Source organism: Hypanus sabinus, chromosome 5 (genome assembly GCF_030144855.1).
Source record: "Hypanus sabinus isolate sHypSab1 chromosome 5, sHypSab1.hap1, whole genome shotgun sequence".
NCBI classification, from domain to species: domain Eukaryota; kingdom Metazoa; phylum Chordata; class Chondrichthyes; order Myliobatiformes; family Dasyatidae; genus Hypanus; species Hypanus sabinus.
The window spans coordinates 151,375,105-151,401,056 of record NC_082710.1 but is presented as its reverse complement, the minus strand read 5'-3'; the positions used below and the strand labels follow the sequence as shown (position 1 = coordinate 151,401,056).

Sequence of the window (25,952 nt, the reverse complement as noted above, 5' to 3'; positions counted from 1 at the left end):
CGAGAGTGAAATAGGTGGGTTGATATCATTGCTCTGAGCCAGCACCAACTTGAAGAAGCATGAGACTAGTTAGATGAACATCTTTGCTTTCTTGGATCATTTTTGCAGGAAAGCCTTATTAAGTGCTTTATGACCTGATGAAGCTGTGATTGCATTGACTCCCTCTGCTTAATGAAATGTGAGAGCTCCGCTTTCCTTAACAAGATGCCATCCAGAAGAAAGATTTCTAAGTTGTCTGCTCCATTTTGTAAATGCTGCACGTGAGGGAATCAATTTAATTTACTGTAACACAGTTAAATTATGTGTCTTGTATAAGATATTTGACACATTTTTCACCTGGGTTAAGCTCAAAGTGAATTAACAATCCATCTTGCATTATCTTTGTGACAAATGATATTTCAGTCAATAAAGGAAATTGCTTTGGCATTGATATAGGATTGCAGCATGTATTTCTGACTGACCTTGCAGCTTATTTTTCACTATCTCCCATGACTCTATGTAAGAATGCTTATTTCAGGTAGTTAAATCTGTTCCCAGTCTTATCATGAAAGGATTACCTCTGTGGAGTTGAGCATTCTCCATGGGGCTGGAAGGGGGATGTTTGTATTTTGGCTTAGGTGCTCACATATTGTCCAGATGTAATAGTTAATCAATAATTCATTTTCTTTCAGGTTATCACTACTTACAAGGGCAGTTTGGTTGTCAGCTGAATGAAAACAGTCCCAATATAGGGATACTGAAGTTCGCTTATGAAGGAAGATACATACTTAGCTTTGATAAAGACAAACTGGAGTGGATTGTACATGATCCAGTATATCAGTCCATCAAAACGAAATGGGATAAGAATGTGAAAATGAACCAATATTTCAAGAGCTTGTTAGAAAAGGACTGTGTGCCACTATGCAAGAACTATTATGCAGTTGGGCAAGCATACCTGACCCGAAAAGGTGAGTTCAGGGCTGAAGGCATTGTTTTGTCATTGTTTTATTACTTGTAACCTGGACACACCCATTTCCTATTTCCTTATGAGTGAGAAGAAGTTGATCTGGTGTATCTTTACTATGTGGGATCAAACTGGCTCATTTGGAGGAAACCCACTGAGTGACAGAAAATGGTTGGAAACTCCATTTTAATAGCAAAGGCAGTTGTCCTTCATGAACTGTGGCTTCACTTGATGGTAGCTGAAAGAATAGCTGATGACATTATATCTATGTCGTGCTGTTCCATCATAACAGCATCTGCTCTCTGGCATAGCAACCATAGGCTTGCCCTGGAGGTCACCTACAACCCCTCCAAACTTCTCTTTCAACACTTCCTGTCATATTTAACAGGATTCTACCACTAAACTTTTTTTCTTCTTCCATTCCCCATTCACTCTTTCACAGTTGTTATTCCACATGCAAGTCTGTGGTCTGCTCCATTAACCCTACAATCACTCAACTAATCAGGGCACATGCAGCACATATCATTTTAATTCTTCCCTTCCCATTGCCAATGGACAGAGGCAGGAAGGATTAATGCATTTCCAATCATGTACTGGATATAGGACATAAAACAAAGAACCCTACACCATAGGGTTCATACACAATACTTTGACGCACAAAGTTGTGCCGACCTTTTAACCTACTCCAAGATTAATCTAACTTAACCCTCCCACATAGCTCTCCATTTTCTATCATCCATGTAGCTACCTAAGAAATACTTAATTATACGTAATGTGTTTGCCTCTACCACCATGTTCCATGCACTCACCACTCACACACATTTTATTTTTTTCAAATAATTCACTGACATCCATTCAAAACATTCCTTCAGTTGCCTTAAAATGAGACCCCCTTATAGCCATTTCCACCCTGGGGAGAAAAAATCTCTGCATATTCATTTGATCTGTACCTCTCTCATCCTCTTGTATACCACTAACAAGTTGCCTCTCATCCAGCTTTGTTCCAAGAGAAAAATCCTAGCTCACTCAAACTATCCCTATAAGACAAGTGCTCGAATTCTGGCTGAGTCCTCGTGAATCTCCCTAAAGCTTACACATCCTTCCTATAAGGAGATGACTAGAAAAGAACAGAAAACTCAAAGTGTGGTCTAATAATCAGGGTTATATAGAACTGCAAAATTACTTCATGGCTCTTGAACCTATTACCCTCACTGATGAACCCAATGCACTTATACACTTTTTTACCCTATCAAATTTTGTGGGAAGTTTGAGAGATCATTCTGCATGGACCACAAGTTTCCTTCAAATCTCCATACTAGTAAATATGTTGCAATTGTGTTTGCCTTCAAATTTAAATTTCCAAAATGAATCACTTAGCACAATTTTGGGATGAACTACATCTGCACTTCTGAACCCAGCTCTGAATCCTATTAATGTCCCAGTGTAACATGCATTACATCAATCTTTTGTACTATCAACAACTCCACCAACTGCTGTGTCATATGCAAATCTACAAATGAAACCTTTCATTTTCATCCAGGTCATTTACAACAATCACAAAAGAGCAGGGGTGTGGCAAGCCATTTCGGAACACACACAGAGAAGTTTTACAAGATCCAAGGCCTCCTGAATTTCTGAATGACTTTTTTGAAGCCTTAGCAAATGCATTAATACATTCTATATACACCACTTCTGCTACATTACTTTCATCAATGCTTTGTCGTATGCTCAATTAATTCAATAAGGCATATGAGTCATGGCTTGCACTCACAAAGCCAGAAGACCATAAGATATAGGAGCAGAATAAGGTCATTCAGCTCATTGTATTTGATCCACTATTCCGTGGTGACTGATCTCCGATTCCACTTAACCTCATACACCTGCCATCTCACCATATCCTTTGATGCCCTGACTGATCAGGAAATAATTAACTTCCAGCTTAAATATACCCATGGACTTAGCCTCCACCACAGTGGAGACAGAGCATCCTACAGATTCACTATCCTCTGGCTAAAAAGAAAAACATACACCTTAACTCTGTTCAAAGCATTGCCTGTCAATTTGAGGCTGTGTTCTCTAGTTCTGGATGTAGTCCAGTAGGGTTGTTCAGTACCATCTGAAGGAATAAAACTCATTATGATTTTTGGCAAGGTATACATCTCTAGAGTTAAAAAATATATGATAGCATTTCACCAGTGGTAGCTTGATAGCTCCAGCATTAAGAATTAACCATGATGTGCCTCCAGGAGTCTATGTGTCTTTGTTCACTGTGGCTTCAATAGCCTGGTCCACAGGAATCTGCTCAAAGGTGTTGGTACTTCAGCTGCACTGAGAATTGGCCTGTCTTAAAGGCCTCATACACAGAATGATTCTTCTCTGGGTGGTTCATCATCTGAGCAAATTAAGGGGACAGGTACCTGGAATAATTCATATCATAGGCAGAGTGCCATGGGATCATCGTTCTTATAACATGGAGATGCAGGTCCAAGCCCCCTTCACAAAATGTATACAGAAGCCCACGTACTACGTTCTCTACCATGTCAATGTATGATATCCAGAATGTGGATAGCTCTCCATTGTTGTGACGGAAGTGTTCCAGAATGTCTGTCTACAGGGCTATCAGCTCAGCTAAGAGTGTACTTTGCAGCAGTTTTTTCAACTTCTGTTGCTTCAAGTCACTGGCCATATAGCTCACATGGTCTGAGAATGATTTGATCATTTCGCTTCTCACTGGAATGTTGTCCTCAATCCACGGTGTGAACTCTGCCAATGTGAGTCTCATCAGTGCTTCATAGATATACTTGCGGACCCTGACAGCATGATTGTAGTGTTTGCCATCAATGGCAGCTTCTGTGCATACGGCCTTTAGACCAGCATCCCAAAATCGCTTTCTTAGGATGGCTAAAACATTACATATGGTATGGAATGTCCCCATTCTGAGATGAATGTTGGAGAAGCACTCTGTACTTCCAGGCAATTTCAGTGACTTGTGCATAGAGTGCTTGATCCATGATTACCACAATTGTTTCCAGATGAAGTTCCTTCCTGATTAGTTCTGATTGGTTCTGGTTTTCAAATACTGTAGTCATCTCTGTGGCTGGTGAATTGATGGCTGGTAGATACCCAACAATAACTTGTGAGATTGGTCCTTGGTTGCTGGTGCTGATATTACAACCAGTCCAGCTTGGGATTGTCTGACTCTCTGGATCTCTTTGCTTTGCAAGAGTCTGCACCAGGTTCTTCTTGCAGGCAAGAAAAGCAGCTTCCTTGCTGTCCTGGACACAGTGTTCCCTGGTTGGGAGAGGCTGTGGGCCTATACGTGCACCTGCGATGTATACTTGGTCCTCAGTGGTGACTGATCTCTGCTTCAGTTTCTCAACGTGTGAAAGCTCTGCTCTTGGCAGATGTGGTCCATACACATTGACCTGTACCACTATGCCATTGACTCTATGTGATGCACCCTTTCCAGTGAGAGTTTCCGCAAGTCTATGGATATTGTCCCATTAGAGAAGATAGGAGGCTTGATGGAGGCAGAAAGTACAACTCTCTGGTTGGAGGCTGTTGCTAGCTTTTGGAGACACAGAGCAGTGTTGTTCTCTTCAAGTTGGGAGTAAGACACTCCATGTCCAAGCTTGTTCAGTGTTTGGATGAACTCAGTGTTAACCATCAGTGTTTATACTGCATAAGGAAGTAGAAGGTGATCTGGTGGTTTATGCTGACCACATGTCACAGCATATATTATGCCTTGACTACATGACTGAACCAGATCAGTGACCCTCTGTGTTTGAGTCTTGGTGTCAGGACTTCTGGTGAGCAGTCCAACAAGAAGTTGCTCTATTTGATCCAGTATGGAGATATGAGCACTATCTTTCACATCAGATGGATGGAATTGCCAGGGAGTCACAGTCATCTCCTGTCTAATTATTGATCTGATATGTGATGAAGTCTGATCTATGATCTTGTTGAAACTGGTTGTGTTGGCCCTCCAAACTTTGAGTTCCCTCTGTAGAGTTTGATTTCCTAAGACAACGTCCCTTAAAGATACACTTTCAGGAAACATTAATATTTTTCCTTTGTCATCTGGAAATATATCTACTAAATTGCCCAGCTCATATTCCAGTTTCCTACAAATGTGCTTCCTTGTAGAAACTTGCAGGAGTCTAACTCCACCAGATAGCATGAAAGATTCAAGTTTCATGACCAAAGGAGTGACTTGTACAATCATCTTGTTGGGTATGCTATCAGTTCTGATATACTTGAAAAGGTCCTTACAGGCTTCCCTTTCAATCCATTTATACAGTTCATCACCATCATTCTCTTTGAACTCAGGTCCCTTATTCTTGATTCTAGCATGAAACACGTTAGTGGGCCTCTGTAGCCACTATGCCTCTGCTTGTTACTGCTAGAATCTTTTCATCTTCCTTTTGGGTTGCACGTTCTCATAGTGTTAGGTCAGCTCTGAGTTGTACAGCTTGTGTAAGCTTTTCACGTGACTTGGAGCCCTTCAGAAATTTCACCTTATAATAAAAAATGCAGATTTAATCATACACTCTTTCTTCTGATGAAGATCTCCTTGACCTTTTTGATGTACAGGTATTCTCACCAGCTTAATCAGTAATGCTTTCCTTGGCTTTTCTTTTCAGAGTCTCTAAGTCTCTCTTCATGGTGAAAAAGCTTTGGCATTTTCGGTGATAGTAGATTCTGTGGATTTCATTTCCTTGACGTTCTTTAGCAAAGTCTAAAATTGGGGCATAGTGTCTCACTTTGCCTGCTTCAAGCGATCTGTTTCAGGATTCATAGTCTTGAGGACTAAATGATTGTCATCTTCTTTTGCAAACACGAGGAAATCTGCAGATGCTGGAAATTCAAACAACACACACAAAATGCTGGTAGAACACAGCAGGCTAGGCAGCATCTATAGTGAGAAGCACTGTCAACGTTTCAGGCCGAGACCCTTTGTCAGGTCTAACCGAAAGGAAAGATAGTAAGAGATTTCAAAGTAGTGGGGGGAGGGGGAAATGCAAAATGATAGAAGACAGGAGGGGGTGGGATGAAGCTAAGAGCTGGAAAGGTGATTGGCGAATGTAATACAGAGCTGGAGATGAGAAAGGGTCATGGGACGGGAGGTCTCAGGAGAAAGAAAGTAGGGGGGAAGCACCAGAGGGAGATGGAGAACAGACAAACAACTAAAAATGTCAGCGATGGGGTAAGAAGGGGAGGAGGGGCATTAACAGAAATTAGAGAAGTCAATGTTCATGCCATCAGGTTGGAGGGTACCCTGCCGGTATATAAGGTGTTGTTCCTCCAACCTGAGTTTGGATTCATTTTGACAATAGAGGAGGCCATGGATAAACATATCAGAATGGGAATGGGACATGGAATTAAAATGTGTGGCCACTGGGAGATCCTGCTTTCTCTGGTGGATAGAGCGTAGGTGTTCAGTGAAATGGTCTCCCAGTCTGCGTTGCGTCTCACCAATATATAAAAGACCACACCAGGAACACTGGATGTAGTATACCACACCAGCTGACTCACAGGTGAAGTGTCGCCTCACCTGGAAGGGCTGTCTTGGGTCCTGAATGGTGGTGAGGGAGGAAGTGTAAGGGCAGGTGTAGCACTTTTTCTGTTTACAAGGAAAATTGCCAGGAGGGAGATCGGTGGGAAGGGATGGGGGGGAGGAGTGGACAAGGGAGTCGAGTAAGGAGTGATCACTGCGAAAAGCAGAAAGAGGGGGGAGGGAAAAATGTGTTTGGTAGTGGGATCCCGTTGGAGGTGGCGGAAGTTACGGAGAATTATATGTTGGACCTGGAGGCTGGTGGGGTGGTAGGTAAGGACAAGGGGAACCCTATCCCGAGTGGGGTGGTGGGTGGATGGGGTGAGGGCAGATGTGCGGGAAATGGGAGAGATGCGTCTGAGAGCAGATGCGGCAGAGACGGAGGAATTGTGAGAAGGGGATAGCCTTTTTCCAAGAGACAGGGTGGGAAGTGGAATAGTCCAGGTAGCTGTGAGAGTCTGTTGGATTATAGTAGATATCAGTAGATAGGCCGTCTCCAGAGATGGAGACAGAAAGATCAAGAAAGGGGAGGGAGGTGTCGGAAATGGACCAGGTAAATTTGAGCGCAGGGTGAAAGTTGGAGGCAAAGTTAATGAAGTTGACGAGCTCAGCACGCGTGCAAGAGGCAGCGCCAATGCAGTCGTCAATGTAACAAAGGAAAAGAGGGGGATGGATACCAGTATAGCCTTAGAACATGGACTGTTCCACAAAGCCAACAAAAAGGCAGGCATAACTGGGACCCATACGGATGCCCATGGCTACACCATTGGTTAGGAGGAAGTGGGAGGAGCCAAATGAGAAATTATTGAGAGTAAGAACTAATTCCGCTAGACGGAGGAGAGTGGTGGTAGAGGGGATTTGGTTAGGTCTGGAATCCAAAAAAAAAACCGACAAGCTTCGAGACAATCTCGGTGGGGCATGGAGGTATATAGGGGCTGGACGTCCATGGTGGAAATAAGACAGAGGGGGCCAGGGAAATTAAAATCATTGAAAAAATTCAAAGCATGAGAAGTATCATGAACATAGGTGGGAAGAGATTGAACAAGGGGGGATAAGAGTGTCAAGTTATGCAGAAATGTGTTCAGTGGGGCAGGAGCAAGCTGAGACAATAGGTCCACCTGGACAGGCAGGTTTGTGGATCTTGGGTAGGAGGTAGAAACGGGAAGTGTGGGGTGTGGGAACTATGAGGTTTGTGGCAGTGGATGGGAGATCCCCAGAACTAATAAGGTTGGTATAGAAGACAATGGCCTGGTGCTCCTTAGTGGGATTATGATTAAGGGGTAAATAAGAGGAGGTATCAGAGAGTTGTCGCTGTGCTTCGGCCAGGTAGAGGTCAGTATGCCAGACCACAACAGCTCCCCCCTTATCCGCAGGTTTTATAGTGAGGTTGGGATTGGTGCGGAGGGAGTGGAGAGCAGAGCGTTTGAAAGGAGTGAGTTTGGAATTGGAACAGTGTGTGGTGAAGTCAAGACGATTGATGTCCCATCGGCAATCAGCAATAAAGAGATCCAGAGCAGGTAGAAGACCAGAGCGGGGTGTCCATGAAGAGGAGTAGGGTTGAAGACGGGAGAAGGGTCATCGGTGGGTGTAGGAGAGTCCTTGTCAAAGAAGTAAGCTCGGAGACGGAGTTGGCGGAAGAAGAGTTCAGAGTCATGGCGTACGCAGAACCCACTGAAGTGTGGGTGAAGGGGGACAAAGTAGAGGCCCTTACTGAGGACAGAGCGCTCTGCCTTAGAGAGTTGAAGGTTGGAGGGAATGGTAAAGACCCAGCATGGATGAGAGATGGGATCAGAGGGGGGAGGGAGGCTGGTAGTGTCAGTGGAGAGGGAGGGGTTGGGCTGGGAGGAAGATGGATCCTCTAAGGGCCCAAGAGCTGACAATGGGATCTGAGGGAGAGGGGATTGCATAGTGGTGGTGGGGGAAGGGGAGACGGGAGTCACAATCGCAGCATATGAAGACCCGGCCTGGAGCTCAAGGCTGGAGTCGCAATCGGTGATTACGCAATCACTTTGAAGCTGTCCATGGCCATAGGAACCCGTGTCGATGGTGCTGGAGTCCGGGTTTTCAATATACCCTGGGTCGCTGGGGCAGCTAAGATTGACTGCCGAGGCTGGGGATGCGATACGAAGACCATGCTCTGGGGTCTGCAGAGGGAAGATCTTGCGATCCTTGCAGGACATGTTAAAGTCAAAGAACTGGTGATTGCACGCATGGATCCGACGGAGGATGAAATAATGGACAGGTCCATTGCAAACGGAGAAAAAGGTGTCCCGGAGGGGTGGAAGTGATTATGAAAGGGATGCCAGGTACCTTCTCATTGTGGAGAGTGTCGCCCTCAGAGCTCGACGGGAGAAACAAATGGAGGCAGAATCAATTAAATGTGAGTATCTGGGATCCTCAGAAAGTCCAAATTGAGAAGCTCGAAAACGGATCCTGAAGCCAATTGGAGTCAGTTGGCAGCGGAGACACATTCCAAGGAAGGGTATATGGCTGTAATAGCGGGTCTGGGTCAAAATATGATCGAAAAGTTGAAGGGCTGAAAGAGTTATAGATGGGGAGCAGTGAGAGAGGGTTTCACTGAACTCCCGTCGAAGAGAAGATTTAAACTTCTTCAGTGTAGGCATCACTGGCAGAAGCTTCGCAGTAGTGAATTTAAAGAGCAAACACGAGGATATCTGCAGATGCTGGAAATTCAAACGACAACAACATCATCTTCTTTTGATATTTTCAGGTGTATGATACACTGCTTCTTAATAGATTCTTTGTGCTTATGGCTCTCATTCTGAAGCAAAGTAATTCAGCTACTCCAGATCTAAATAAACTCTACTCTATTGTGCAGGACAATCCCACCACCACAGTAGCTGAAACAGAAAAGAAAATCACATTAACATTGCTGGTGAAAAAAGCACCTGCTGCAAAGTTCATATAAATGTATGCGTAAATGATGAAATACAAGATATAAATGTGAAACAGCACATGAAAACAAGTATATCTTATGTAAAGTATAGTTACTGCATTGTCACTGCCAGTAATAGATAACATTCGTACAGATGCTAATTTTAATAATTTTTCTGAAAAACTTATTGTCTGAGCTATATTTGCACCAATTTTCAAAGATGAAGTGTCAATAATAACAGAGAACCATCAGTTTGAAGTAGAAAGTTTTATTCTGTGCTATGTATAGTCTTGAAAAGTGTGTTTTGACATGGGGTTATCGAGTGATAACACTCAGAAAACTACCACGGTTGCAACGCTTTCACATATTTTCTAGCACTAGGGGTGTATACATTGCCAAAAAACACTATAAGAACTGTTCTCCCCAGATAGTACCAGTGGCCCAAATTTGGTGTCCTGGCTCATGAACTAATGCCCCCACCATTGGAAATATCTTCTCTATATCCATCCTATCTAATCCTTTCAACATGACATGGGTTTCAATAAGATCCCCATGCATTCTTCAAAATACCAGTGAGTATAGACACACATCTCCCAACACTGTATTCCATCTGCAACTGTTTTACCCATTCTTCCAATTTGTCTAAGTCCTGTTGCAGTCGCATTGCTTCATCAGCACTACCTAACCCTCCACCTATCTTTGTATCAGTTGCAAACTTTGCCAAAAGGCGTCAATTCCATTATCTAAATCAATGACAAACAATGTGAAAAGTAATGGTCCTGATATGGGTCTTTGAGAAACTCTACTAACACTAGCAGCCAACCAGAGAACTCCCCGTTATTTCCATTCACGGCCTCCTGTCTGTCAGACATTCATGTATCCATGCCAGTAACTTTCTGGTAATGCCAAAGGATTTTGTCTTCTTAAGCAGCCTCACGTGTGGCATCTTATAAAGTGCCTACTGCAGATCTAAGTAAGTGACATCCACTAAAATACAAAATACAACTGCAGATGTTGTGGATCAAAGTATACGTACACAACCCTGGAAGGACACAGCAGGTCAGGCAGCATCTGTGAGAAAAGAGTAGCCAACATTTTGGGCCGAGTCCCTTCATCAGGAATGGGGGGAAGAGAGGGCCAAAGCCCAGTAATAGAGATAGGGGAGGGGGAAGGGCTAGAGGCACTAGGTGGAGAACCAATCAGAGGAAAGATAAAGGGGGAAGGGGATAAGCAGGAAAGAACTGTAGAGATAAAGGAGCAGAAAGTTGAAAGGGGAGAGAGGCAGAGAGAGACCTAGGATAGGGGGAGGGAATTACCAGAAATTGGAGAATTCAACGTTCATACCACCAGGCTGGAGGTGCTCGACGAAGCGGTCCCCCAATCTGTGTCGGGTCTCCAACGGGAACCGCACCAGGAGCTCCGGTTGGCGGAGCTTGTTCTAACTCTTAATAACTTCTCCTTTGGTTTTTCCCACTTTCTCCAGATCAAGGGTATAGCCATGGGCACTCGCATGGGCCCCTGCTATGCCTGCCTCTTTGTGGGTTATGTGGAACAGTCTATGCTCCAAATCTATACTGGCACCATTCCCCAACTTTTCCTCCGCTGCATTGATGACTACATTGCTGAAGGTTCCTGCACCCATGCTGAGCTCGTCAGTTTCATCAACTTTGCTTCTAACTTTCACTCAGCTCTTAATTCACTTGGTCCATCTCAGACACTTCTCTCCCCTTTCTTGATCTCTCGGTCTCCATCTCCGAAGACAGACTATCCACTGACATCTTCTACAAACCCACTGACTCCCATAACTGTCTTGACTATACCTCATCCCACCCTGCCCAATGCAAAAATGCCATTCCCTATTCCCAGTTCCACCGTTTTGGCTGCATCTATTCCCAGGATGAGGCTTTCCATTCCAGGACTTCTCAAAAGTCCTCTTCCTTTCAGGGTCATGGTTTCCCTTCTGGAGTCATCAAAGATGCCCTCACCCGCAGCTCCTCCACTTCCCGCACTTCAGCCATTAACCAATCCTCCCATCACCACAAGAGGGACAGGGTTCCCCTTGTCCTCACCTACCACCCCAACTTCTGCCACCTTCAACAGGACCCCACCACCCAGCACATCATTCCCTCCTTACCCTTCTCAGCTTTTCGCAGGGATCATTCCCTCCGTGACTACCTGGTCCACACGTCCACAGAACTCCCACCTGGCACTTATCCCTGTAAGCACAAATGCTACACCTGTTTCCACAGCTCCACCCTTACCACCATTCTGGGCCCCAGATAGTCCTTCTAGGTGAGGCAACACTTCACCTGTGAGTCTATTGCATCCGATGCTCCTGGTGCAGCCTTCTCTACATCAGCGAGACCCAACGCAGATTGGGGGACCGCTTTATCGAGCACCTCAGCTCCATCCGTCACAATAGACAGGACTTTCCGGTTGCCACCCACTTCAACTCTGCCTCTCATTCCCATCTAGATATGTCCATACATGGCCTCCTCTACTGCCATGATGAGGCCAAACTCAGGTTGGAGGAGCAACACCTCATATACCGTCTGGATAGCCTCCAGCCTGGTGGTATGAACATTGAATTCTCCAATTTCCGGGAATTCCCTCCCCCTATCCTAGGTCCCTCTCTGCCTCACTCCCCTTTCAACTTTCTGCTCCTTTATCTCTGCAGTTCTTTCATGCTTATCCCCTCCCCCCTTTATCATTCCTCTGATTGGTTCTCCACCTGGCACCTCTAGCCCTTCCCCCTCCCCTATCTCTATTACTGGGCTTCAGCCCTCTCTTCCCCCCCCCCCCACCATTCTTGATGAAGAGTCTCAGCCCGAAACGTTGGCTACTCTTTTCTCACGGATACTGCCTGACCTGCTGAGTTCTTCCAGCATCATGTACGTATTCAAGTGACATCCACTGCCACTTTTTTGACCAACCTCCTTGTTACCTGCTCAAAGAGTCTAACAGATTTGTCAGCCAAGGATTCCTTTCACAGAACGGATGCTGACTTTGACTTATTTTATCATCACTCTGCAAGTTCCCTGAAACGTCCAACACTTTCCCAACCCCTGAGGTTAGACTAACTGGCCTATAGTTATCTTTCTTTTGCCTTCCCATGTTCTTAAAGAGTGAAATGACATTCACAATCTTCCTGCCTTTTTGGGCCAAACCAAAATCAAGTGATTCTTGTAAGATCATGACCAATGCATCTGTTATCTCTTCATCAAACTCTTGCACATCTCTGGTATGTAGTCCATCTGGTCCGGGTTACTTATCCACCTGAAGCCTTCGGAGTTTACCTGGCACTTTTTTCCTTTGTAACAGCAATGGCACTCACTTCTGCACCCTGGACCATCAGCATACCGCTAGTGTCTTCCACATTGAAGACAGCAGTCAGGCAGTCAGTGTCTATGGAATATATTAAAAAAAAAAGTGCAGTCAACATTTTGTACCAAGACCCTTCAGCAGTACTGGAGAAAAATACATGAGGAGTAGAAGGTGGAGAAGGGGGAGGGATAAATACAAGGTGATTGGTGAAACTTGGAGGGGAAGTGATGAAGTTAAGAGCTGGGAAGTTGATTGGTGAAAGAGAAGCAAGTCTGGAGAAGGAGTCTGATAGGAGAGAAAGAAAAGAGGAGGAACACCAGAGGGAGTTGATGGGCAAGTACGGAGATAAGGTAAGAGGGAAATGGGGATGGGGAATCATTAAGGAGAGGCAGTTCTTGTGAACATCACAAGAAGTTCAAAAAAATAGACGTTCACGCCATCAGGTTGGAGGCTACCCAAATGGCGTATAACGTGTTGTTCCTCCAGCCTGAGTGTGTGCTCATCATGACAGTACAGGAAGTGATGGATTGACATATTGGAATGGGAACTGAAATGAAAATGGATCTTCACTGAGAAGTCCTGCTTCTTCTGGTGGATGGAGTAACGGTGTTCTCAATCTTTGTTGATATAGAGAAGGCCACCCAGGAACACTGAACAAACTATATGACCTCAACAGGCTCACAGGTGAAGAGTTGACATACCTGGAAGAACTGTTTGGGGCTCTGAATGGCAGTGAGGGAGGACTTGTTGAGGCAGGTGTAGCACTTGTTCTGCTTACAAGGATAAGTACTAGGAGGAACACTAGATGGAGGAGATTGATAGTGGAGGGGAATCGGTTGAGTCTGATGTCCAGAAAGAAACAGAGCTTTGAGGCATTTCTGGTGCAGTTTGGAGGTGTATTTAGACTGGATATCCACAGTAAATTGAGATTATGGGGGCAATGAACATTTATCCCTCCCCACTGATCTCCCTCCTGGCACTTATCCTAGTGATCAGTTTCCAGGGTTCAGGATGTTTCTGATCGTGACCAAGGTATCCTGAAGTGGGAGGGTGAGGAACTAGAGGTCATTGTACATATAGGTATCAATGACATAGGTAGGAAAAGGGAAGAGGTCCTGAAAGGAGAATATAAGCAGTTAGGAATGCAGTTGAGAAGAAGGACCACAAAGGTAGTAATCTCGGGATCACTGCCTGTGCCACACGACAGTGAGAGCAGGAATGGAATTAGGTGAAGGATAAATGCGTGGCTGAGGGATTGGAGCTGGTGCAGGGATTCAAGTTTTTGGATCATTGGCACCTCTTTTGGGGCAGGAGTGACCTGTACAAAAAGAATCTTAGAGTGACCAATATCCTGGCGGGGAAATATCCTAAGGCTACTGGGGAGACTTTAAACTAGAATGGTTGGGTGTGTGGGAATCAGTTTGATGAGACTAGGGGAGAGGAGGTTAGTTCACAAATAGAGAAAGCTAGTAGACAGTGTGTGAGGGAGGATAGACAGGTGATAGAGAAGGGGAGCGCTCAGACCGAAGATGTAGGGCAGAAGGAAGGAAAAGATAATAAAGTTGATCGCATCGTTAGGGATAAAAAGAGATGAAGAGTTGGAGAGTTTCTTAAATGCATCTATTTTAATGCTAGGAGCATTGTTAGAATGGTGGATGAGCTAAGAGCATGGATTGATACCTGGAAATATGATGTTGTAGCTATTAGTGAAACATGGTTGCAAGAGGGGTATGATTGGCAACTAAATATTCCTGGATTTTGTTGCTTCAGGTATGATGGAACTGGAGGGGCAAGAGGAGGAAGTGTTGCATTGCTTGTCTGAGAAAATATTACAATGGTACTTTGGCAGGATAGGTTAGAGGGCTCATCTAGGTGGGTGGAATTGAGGAAAGGGAAAGGTGTAGTAACACTTATTATCGACCACCTAATGGGGAGCGAGAATTGGAGGAGAAAATTTGTAAGGAGATAGCAGATAATTGTAGTAAGCACAAGGTTGTGATTGTGGAAGATTTTACTTTTCCACACATAGACTGGGAAGCCAATTCTGTAAAAGGGCTGGATGGTTTGGAGTTTGTAAAATGTGTGCAGGATAGTTTTTTTGCAGCAATACATAGAGGAACTGACTTAGAGAAGGGGCAGTGTTGGATCTCCTGTTAGGGAATGAGATAGGTCTGGTGACAGAAGTATGTGTTGGGGAGCACTTTGGGTCCAGTGATCACAATATCATTAGTTTCAATACAATTATGGGGAAGGATAGGACTGGACCCAGGGTTGAGATTTTTGATTGGAGAATAGCTAACTTTGAGGAGATGTGAAAGGATTTAGAAGGAGTGGATTGGGATAAATTGTTTTAAGGGAAGGATGTAATAGAGAAATTGAGGTAATTTAAAGGTGAAATTTTCAGGGTACAGAATCTTTAAATTCCTGTTAGGTTGAAAGGAAAGGTTAAAAGTTTGAGAGTGCCATGGTTTTCAAGGGATATTGGAAACTTGGTTCAGAGAAAGAGAGAGATCTACAATAAATATAGGCAGTATGGAGTAAATGAGGTGCTCGAGCAATATAAAGAATATAAAAAGAATCTTAAGAAGGAAATTAGAAAAGCTAAAAGAAGATATGAGGTTGCTTTGGCAAGTAAGGTGAAAATAAATCTGAAGGGTTTCTGCAGTTATATTAATAGCAAACAGATAGTGAGGGATAAAGTTATAAAGGGATAAAGATAAATGATATTGAATTGTGTAAGGTAAGGGAAACAAGTAGTGAAGTTATGGAATCTATGACAGTTAAAGAGGAGGAAGTCCTGGCACTTTTAAGGAATATAAAAATGGATAAATCTCCTGGTCCTGACAGGATATTCCCTAGGACATTGAGGGAAGTTGGTATAGAAATAGCAATAGCATAGAAATAGAAATAGCATACGTCCATCACCTGACCTATCTCAGTTCCTAACAGGAGATCCACTACTGCCCATTCTCTATTTGGTATCTCTATGATTTGCTGCAAAAATGATCCTGCACACATTTTACAAAGTCCAAACCATCCAGAAATTTTACAGAATTGGCTTCCCAGTCTATGTGTGAAAAATTAAAATTTTCCACAATCACAACCTTGTGCTTACTACAAATATCTATCTCCTTACAAATTTGCTCATGTGGTTCCATTGTTTATAAAGGGTTGTGAGAGTAAACCTAGCAATTATAGGCAGATCAGTTTGATGTCAGTGGTGGGTAAATTAATGGAAAGTATTTTTAGAGATGATATATATAATTATCTGGATAGACAGGGTCTGATTAGGAATAGTCAGCAGGGATTTGTGTGTTGAAGGTCATGTTTGACAAACCTTATTGAATTTTGTGAAGAGGTTATGAGGAAATTTGACGAGGGTAAAGAAGTAGATGTTGTCCATATGGACTTCAGTAAGGCCTTTGACAAGGTTCAGCATGGATGGTTAGTTAGGAAGGTTCAATTGTCAGGTATTAATATTGAAGTAGTAAAGTGGAATCAACAGTGGCTAGATGGGAGATGCCAGAGAGTAGTGGTGGATAACTGTTGGTCAGGTTGGAGGCCAGTGACTAGTGGTGTGCCTCAAGGATCTGTATTGGGTCCAATGTTGTTTGTCATATACATTAATGATCTGGATGATGGGGTGGTAAATTGGATTAGTAAGTATGCAGATGACACTAAGATAGATGGCATTGTGGGTAATGAAATAGGTTTTCGAAGTTTGCAGATTTAGGCCAGTTAGGAGAGTAGGCTGAACAATGGCAGATGGAGATTAATGCTGATAAGTGTGAGGTGCTACATTTTGGTAGGAATAATCCAAATGGGACATACATGGTAAATGGAGGGCATTGAAGAATGCAGTAGAACAGAGTGATCTAGGAATAATGGTGCATAGTTCCCTGAAGGTGGAATCTCAAGTGAATATGGTGGTAAGAAAGCTTTTGGTATGCTGGTCTTTATAAAGCAGATCATTGAGTGTAGGACTTGGAATGTAATGCTAGAATTGTACAAGGCATTGGTAAAGCTGAATTTGGATTTTTTTGTACAGTTCTGGTCAACAAATTATAGGAAACATATCCACAAAATAGAGAGAGTACAGAGAAGATTTTCTAGAATGTTACCTGGGTTTCAACACCTAAGTTACAGAGAATAGTTGAACAAGTTAGGTCTTTATTCTTTGGAGTGTAGAAGGTTGAGGGGGGACTTGATAAAGGTATTTAAAATAATGAGAGGGATAGATCGAGTTGACATAGACTTTTTCCATTGAGAGTAGGGGAGATTCAAACAAGAGAACATGATTTGATGGTTAGGGGGCAAATGTTTAAGGGTAACATGATGGGAAATTTCTGTACTCAGAGAGTGGTAGCTGTGTGGAATGAGCTTCCAGTAGAAATGGTAGAGGCAGGTTCGATATTGTCCTTTAAAGTACAATTGGAGAGGTATATGGACAGGAAAGGAATGGAGGGTTATGGGCTGAGTGCGGGCCAGTGGGACCAGGTGAGAGTAAGCATTGGCATGGACTAGAAGGGCTGAGATGGCCTGTTTCTGCACTGTAATTGTTATATGGTTATATTGGGTTGGGGGGGCTTCTTCATGCAGAGAGTAGTGGGAGTGTGGAATAAGCTGACAGATGAAGTGGTGAATGTGGGCTCACTTTTGACATTTAAGAAAACCCTGTACATGTATATGAATGAGAGGGGTTTGGAGGGATATGGCCCAGGTGCAGGTCAGTGGGACTAGGCAAAATAATGGTTCGGCCCAGCCAAGAAGGGCCAAAAGGCCTGTTTCTATGCTGTAATGTTCTATGGTTCTGTGGGTATGAATACTTTTTATAGGCACTGTATGTAATTAATGTCTCAGATTTTTCTCTATATTTATCATATATTTCATGGTACTGTTGTCATACAGTTATAAAATTTCACAACATGTGCTGATGATATTAATCTTGATTCTGATTTATTTCTATGGGGTAACTATAGATTACCCCTATTAGAGTCATTGCTACTTTTCTGTTTCTGGTTTGCATTTGCATTGAGATTCCCCACCCTACAATGGTCCATTGTATGACCTCTTGCATTGGGACCACAAGGACAATGTAAGGTTGTCGAGCAGCTGCTCATTTTCCTTCTTTGCATGTTGTAGTTTCCAAACTCTATATCGGATGCACAATTTTAAGGTAGTTTACTTTCTCTGCCTGTATCCAAATTGGCCATTCCTACTGAAAGTTATTGACCTGTACCTGACTGAATGCTCAAGTCCTATAGAGCAGCATGGAACACTTGGGGAACAGTGATCACAATATGATTGAGTTCACATTGAAATTTGAGAGAGAACAGATAAAATCCAATGTGTCAGTATCGCAGTGGAATAAAGGAAATTACAATGGCATGGGAGGGGAACTGGCCGAAGTTGACTGGAAAAGGACATTTGCAGGAAAGACAGCAGAGTAGCAATGACTGGAACTTCTGTGAAAAATGATGGGAGTGCAAGACAGATGTATTTTTTATATTCCAAATATAAGAAGAAATTTTCAAAGGGGAGGATGGACAATATCTTCGCTGACAAGTGAAGTCAGAGCTGAAGTAAAAGTAAAAGAGAGGGCATACGAGGAAGCCAGAGCTTGTGGGAAGATAAAGGATTGTGGAGCTTTTTAAAAATAAAATGCAGAAGGAAACTAAGAAGGACATTTGGATGGAAAAGATGAATTATGAGAGAAAGCTATGACTAATAGTTGAAGAACATACTAAAAGCTTTTTTGTGTCTTCTGTATAAAAGATAAAAGAGAGTTGAGGGAAGTTATAGGACCAATACAAAATGACACTGGAATTATTGCAATGAGAGATGTAAGAGGAAATGTATGTGTATTTTGTATCAGTCTTCACAGTGGAAGACATCAGCAGTATACCAGACATTCAAGAATGTCCGGAAAGTGAAGTTTGTGTAGTGAAAATTATGACTAAGAAGGTGCTCAGGAAACTTAATGGGAGGGTGGATAAATCTCTTGGATATGATAGAATGCTCCCTCACGTTCTGAAGTAGCTGTGGAGATTGTGGAAGCATTAACAATGATCTTTCAGGAAATGATAGTTTATGGCACTGTACAAGACTGGAAATTTGCAGATGTTACTCTGCTATTTAAGACGGGTGGATGGTATCAGAAAAGAAACAATAGACCTGTTAGCCTAATATCAGTGGTTGGGAAGCATTTTAATCGATTGTTAGGGATGAGTTTATTGAGTACCTGGAGGATATACTGACTTTGTAGAGGGTTCAGAAAAGATTAACAAGAATGATTCCAGGAGGGAAAGGGTTACTGTATGATGAACTTCTGACAGCTCTTGGGCTGTGTTCCCTGGAGTTTAGGAGAATTATGGGGGATATCAAAGAAACTTTCTGAATATTAAAAGGCCTGAACAGGTTAGATATGGAAGAGTTATTTCCCATGGTAGGAGGTTCTAGGAAAAGAGGGCACGATTTCAGGATTGAAGGACATCCTTTCAAAACTGAGATGCAGAGAAATTACTTTAGTCAGAGGGTGGTAAATCTGTAGAATTTGTTGCCGTGAGCGGCTGTGGAGGTCAAGTCATCGGGTTTATTTAAGGCAGAGATAGATACGTTCTTGATTAGCCAGGGCATCAAAAGGTATGGGGGTGAATGCAGGGGAGTGGGGATGAACTACCTCTGCTCCTATATCTTATTGTCTTTACAATTCTGGTTCCTTTATCTCTCTTTCTCTTTCTCTTGCTCTCCCAAACCCTCTGAATTGGTGACCTCCTCTATAACTTTGCCATATCAATGGATTAGTGCAGGAAGTTAAAGAGATTGGAATGGATTAATGGGAGACTTTGACACCTTTTCCCAAGAGGAAGCTGGTTTCACTCTATCCTGTAATCTCTCCTCTTCCTTTCCTGCAACTGAAAACTACTATTTTCTTCTTCTCTATTTTGGTAAAAGCTTTGCAGTCTGAAAAGTTAAAACTGTTTCTGTTTTCATCAATCCTGCAAGATTCAGTAAATTCTTAAGTATTTTCAGATTTCTTGTAGAAGATTGAAGCCTGGTTATGGGAAATGTGAGACTTGCTCTACCTGCTGTTATACAGTGTCACTCCAGTGTGTATCAGTCTCTGCTATAATTTTCTAAATATGACACGGTGGAATTGTTTACTTTTTCATTGATTTACTTACATGAAAGATTCAGCCCAGTAATACAATTAATAATATAATTAATCACGTCTACCTCTCTGTTTCAGAGGCCTGGATTTACAGATACAAAAGCATAGGAGCAGGTGTCAGCCATTTGGTCATCAAACCTGGACTGCCATTTAGAGTCATTATGGCTGATCTGCCCAAGCCCTTAACTAAGCTTTTTTCCAGTTTTCCAGAATGTCAATTCTTCCATCTTTCAGCAATACAACCATATTTGTTTTCCGTGTATTAAGAGGCTTAGCTTTCACAAATATCAGGCATAGGGAGTGGCTGAAATTGATCAACTTCTGTAGATAGAAATACTGGTACTTATACATTTTGTTTGTAAATAATCTGCCCCTTTCCACTCCTGTTCCACTGTTCTAATCTGCACTAATCTGTTCCACTCCTCCCCTCCCAAATGCTCTCAACAGAAGTTTCTGTTTCCCAACCATGCTGTTCAGTTAATAACTTGTCATTTATTTACTATAGTCAATTACATGCCCTCGTGAAAACATTTTATGTGCTGACTGTTTAGAGACTGTATGTTGTACCTGAAATCATGTCTGTTTCGATGATGTGCTATCACTTCCTGTACACGACAAAAATGAGTTTATTGAGATGTTATTTACTTGTTAATTTATGTATTATTTATTGAGATATAGTGCAGAACAGGCCCTGCTAACCCTTCAAGCCACATCAAAAAAACAATCCCCCCATTTAATCCTAAAATAATCATGGGACTATATATTAAATATAGTTATTTAATCTATAACAAACAAGTAGGTCTTTGGAGTGTGGGAGGAAACCGGAGCACCTGGAGGAAACCCATGTGCTCACAGGGAGAATGTATAATCTCCTTACAGGAAGCAGTAGGAATTGAACCCAGGTTGTTTGCACTGTTATCAGCTATGTTACTCTGCTGGTTGTTGTTTGTTGTTAATAACGTATGTGAATATGGGAGAATAATTAAGGACCAATTGGATGATGGAAATTAAAGAGGAAAAATGGGAGTAGTGTGAATGGATGCATGATGGCTGCAGTGCAAATCTTGCTGAAGCTGAAAATAACCAACATTTTGCAGCTGTACTTTGTCAGGATGCAGACTGTGCTGAGAAGTGGCTGATGGAATTCAAGCTGGAAAAGTATGAGGCAATACACTTTGAAAGAACAGACTTGAATGCAGACTGTAGGGTTAATGGCAAGATTTTTCACTTGTTAGAGCAGCAGAGGAATCATGGAGTCTACGATCATAGATCACTCAAATTCGCCATGGAATTTGATGGGGTGTATGAGAAGGCATCTAGTATGTTGGTCTTAATTGGTTGAGGAACTGAATTCAAACAGGATATTTACTAGGATGCTGCCTAGAATACAGATAATGTCTCATGAAAAATGTTGGGTGAAATTTTCACTTTGGTGCAAGGGAGAATGAAAGGTGCCTTAATAAGATGACAGAGTGGGAAAGCAGCCCCTTTTTCCTAAGGGGTAATAGTTAATATGGATGCTGATAATTTTAATATGAATGGAGGAAATTATAGTGGGGAGGTCAGAGGTAGTTTTTTTTTAACACTGGGATCAGTGGGAGCATGGAATGTGTCGCCAGAAGTTGCAATAGGTACACATACATTTGGGACATTTAAGATGCTCATAGGCACAAAATACAAATGGAGAGATATATGGGTGGGAAACCTTAGATTAATCTTCCGTAGATAAAAATATTAAAATGTCATTATGTCAAAAGGGCATACACTGTATACTATTTTTACTATTTTTCTGTGTTCTATGTTCTATCATGTAGTTGTTCCCGAGGTCTTTCTTGATGCTCACAAGGACCATTCCTCGTTTCTCCGATGCAGCGTGTTTGGATTTTATCCAACGGCCATCAGGGTGAGCTGGTTCCAGAATGGGCAAAATGTCTCTGAGACAAAATCTACTGGAGTATTATCAAATCAAGATGGAACATATCAACTGCGGTCTGTCCTTGATTTTGATCCATCTGATGGCAAAGAATATTCCTGCCATATTAATCATAGCAGCATGCCGGATGGGAAGACAGTCATCTGGGGTAAGGACATTCATATCTGAGCAGGTGGAATAAGCTTTGGCACTATTAATAACAAAGTTTATCATTATCATTTTTTGTTTCCTTTTAATCCCTCAGACTGCATCCTGTATTCTAATTCCTTTGAACTTTGTTAATACTAATATATTGTGTAGCCTTCCATTTTGCTGAAGGATGAAAGCAAGAACTGTTTTCAATTTATAATTCCCATCTTCTAATGTTCATCACAATTTTAAATTTTGTCCGTTGCTTTACACATAATTTATTTATACCTCTGGCATTGGTACCACAAATGCAACTTGCTCCAATTGTTACCAGTCTGAAATTGGAAGAAGTTTTATCAAATGTATTGAACCAATTATGCTGTGAGAATGGAGAGAGAAGTCTTGTTATATTTTGTGATTATTGACATTTTTATTAAATCTTAGAAAATTAAAAGTAATCAACAAATTTAGCCACCAAAATGTAATTGGCATGTATTTATAAAGCCTTGGATAAAAAGTTCAACTGGATTGTTAAGTGGCTAATAATATTTTTTTATCACAAATGCTGGGCATGTTCATGCCCAACAAGTAGTAATTTGGCTACCTTTTGTTATAAAATGCCATTGCTATTAAATACTGCCCAATAGTTGGCCTCTTGCATTAACCATGGTGCAAATCCTAAACTGGATTAAATGCTTAAAACTGAGGTTATCTTTCCCAGTCAGTGGCCAATGACATACACCACCTGATATGCAAAAGCCTTTCCACTGTTTTCACAGTTCAAACAGCACAAATCAGGAGACCTAATTTCTACTGTGTGTGTGAAGCTGCAAAATTGTTGCTTCTCCATATGTATTGTGCACTGTCTATAAAATGCACTGCAGTTATTTGCCTAGGCTACTCTAGCAACATGAAACAAATATATGACCAGACAACAAAGAATGATGAAGGCATCAAATATAGCATGTTACAGTAGAGTATGGGCTCTGTAGCAAATGATGTTACACCCCATTTTTAACCTACCCCACGATCAGCCTTGCGCTTCCCTCCAACATAGCCACGTATCTTCCTATCGCATGTGTCTATCTCGGAGACCTACTAATTTCCTTAATGTATCTAACTCTAGCAACATTCATGACAGCATATTCCTTGTAATCAACAACACTTTTATAAAGATCACAAACAGCAGGAATCCTAAAACTGATTCCTGCAAAAAATCATTGATCACCAACATCTGGACGGAAAATGCTTCATCTACAGTGACCTATTGCCATCTATTGGCAAGCCAATTTTGTATCCAAACAGATAAGCTTCTGGACTTTCTGAACAAGCCTACAATAGGGAACCTTACTAAATGCCTTACTAAAATCCATATGTATCCTGTCTACTGCTCTGCCTTCTTACTGTGCTTTGTCACATCTTCAAAAAGTTCAATCAACTTTGTGAAGCACGACCTTCTCCTCATAAACCCTTGTGTCTCCAAAAATTCATCCTAAATCTCAGAATATTTTCCAAAGACCTGTCCCAACAGATGTCAAACTCACTAGTCTATAATTCCCAGGGTTATCTGTACTCCCTTTCTTGAACAAAAGAATACTTGCCAAGCTTCAGTCATCTTGTCCTATTGCTGCAGCCAGTGACGATGCAAAGAACATCACAAAAGGTGCATCAATCTCCTATTTCATTTCCTGCAGTAGCCTATAACCCCAGTCAGGCCCAGTGACTTATCTATCCCAATGTTCTTCATAGGTTCAAGTAATTTCTCTTAATATGAATTTGGTCAGACATATTGTCATGTCCTTGCACTACCATCACAATCATCAAGTTGCCTCTCACTGGTGAATGCAGAAACAAAGGAATCATTAAGAACCTTCTTTGAAACATAGATTAATCATAATTTATACTCACTTGTAAGGAGAAGTGCAATAGAACAAATAAGAAAACAAAGTTCATGTTAGCACACCATGATGAAAATTCATTCTGACTTTACATCCAACTATGCATTCAACTATGGTTAATTTTATTTCAGTTCAACTTGTCAATATACACCATATCTAATGTATTGCTTTAATACATTGTTTCAGACCCAGATTCCTTTCAAACTGTTCACAAAATTAAGTTTTTGATCATTGTTCTTCAAATCATGCAATTATATCAAACATTTGATTGATCCTCTCTGATTATAAACACCTAACCCTTTGCTGTCTGCTTCATGCTTTGCTCTGCAATGTATTTTTCACACAGACCTGTTCAGCAAAGTCTATGGAGGAGAGAATTTGCACCTTATAAAATAATGCACTGTATGCATAGTTCAAGAGGATGCCAGACTTACAAAAATACATGTGACCTATATATTTGGAATAATGCAATATCTGCAAAGCTTATCATTATATTAGTATAATTACAAAACATTATTATTTTTCAGAAGGCAGTGGGAAGGAAGACAGGCACATTGGGCTGATCGGTGTATGTGTACTTATGTTGTTGAGTGCTGTGCTTGCTGGAATTTATTGCTGGACGAAGAAGAGAGGAGGTAAGATGAAATTGCTAATGAAAACAATGACTTTGAAGAAAATGATCAGTCACAAGTAGAATAAGGGAGTAGATGGAGAGATCCTTTTACTGAAATGCCGAAAATGTGCACTGCTCTCATGCAGCCTTTGTACTGTTTGTGTATTTTTCCTGTAATCAGATATGTGAAAGCTATGTAGATGTAGAGTGTTTGAAAATAATGCAGTACATTAATATATTTGAAGGATCCTTGGGTATGCAAATAATATAAAATGGAGGTCTAGAGGTTGTGTAGGAGGAATGGGTTATATTGATGTGGAGTGGAATTTTATATATTTATATTGCGTTCTAGGGCCCATACTGTTCTGCACATTTCTAGAAGCATGTGGAATTAACTTGCATGATATCCCAAAAGCCAATCTGAAAACTATGTAAATCCATAAAGAAAGGCACCAGAAACAAACTGCTGGGGAAATGCAGAGTTAGGCAGCATCTGTGGAGGCAAACTGTTGGCTCATATTTAATATAATTTAGTTCACATTTAGGATCAAGACACAGCATCAGTGCTGAGAGTATAAAGAGGGAATATTGAGCTTTACTACTGACCTATCTATACTGGAAAGGTGGGCTTGTTAGAGAGTGTACAGTAAAGGTTTACCCTTTTGGTTACTGGTATTCTAGATTGTGCTGAGGAGATTCCAAAATAATTTGTTGGACATGGACTCTCTCAGTTATGAGGATAGACTGAACTTCATTTTACTTGGAGCACAGGGTGTATCAGATGTACAAACTTATCAGGCTCAAACTCAAAGCAAAAGTTAAGAGCCCATTAGCATCACAGAGGTATTTAAGACCACAAAGTTTATCCACATAGTAAGATAGGATTGCATAGTAAAGACTAGTGGATAGAGGACCTCTGTTTCTCTGCTGAAGGTCTAAATGACTCCATCAGAACAGGGAATTGGCACATGTACTCTACAGCTGGACTGACAAGGTGTTCCACCAGCCTGACTCTCGCATGCTCTAAACAAAAGTTTTCACAATAGGACTAATAGCTTAAAATATTTGCTCGTTATACATACCAGAATTGGTGTGAGAGGCTTGCGTGAAGGTGTAGGCAAACTTTTCAGAAATTTGTAGTTTTGCTTAGTGGACAATTACAAATAGGGAGAGGCTTAAATCTCATCATTTAATAAGGAAAAATACAGTGAAGTATGAACAAACTTGAGAAAGTTGATGAGTATTTGCACATGAAGAGAGTAATGATGCAATGAGGCATTGGATTCTATGGTATAACAGTACTTCAGTTACCATCAAGATATCATCTGACTTTATGAATACATAAGCAGGTTTAGGGTTTTGCTTCCAGTAGGAATTCCATTTGACATAAATCTGAGATCTGTGCTGATGAAGAAATTTCCAATCACTGTGAAAGTCAAATAAAAAAACATTTTTACTTATGAATGATACTGGTTTGGAAGAGAGGATTCA

The 25,952-nt window shown here is 41.7% G+C and overlaps 1 protein-coding gene across 2 annotated transcripts in view; it reads left to right on the top strand.

Moving 5' to 3' along the window:
* The window catches only part of LOC132394460 (major histocompatibility complex class I-related gene protein-like), a 72,836-nt gene that overhangs the window by 34,568 nt on the left and 12,316 nt on the right, over positions 1-25,952 (top strand). Inside the window, exons 3-5 of one of the 2 annotated variants that reach the window (XM_059970644.1) lie at positions 672-947; positions 21,703-21,969; positions 24,379-24,483. In XM_059970644.1, coding sequence (XP_059826627.1) covers positions 672-947; positions 21,703-21,969; positions 24,379-24,483 — 648 coding nt within the window. Of the gene's footprint in view, positions 1-671; positions 948-21,702; positions 21,970-24,375; positions 24,484-25,952 lie in introns of both variants that reach the window. The other variant, XM_059970643.1, reaches the window with a different exon arrangement.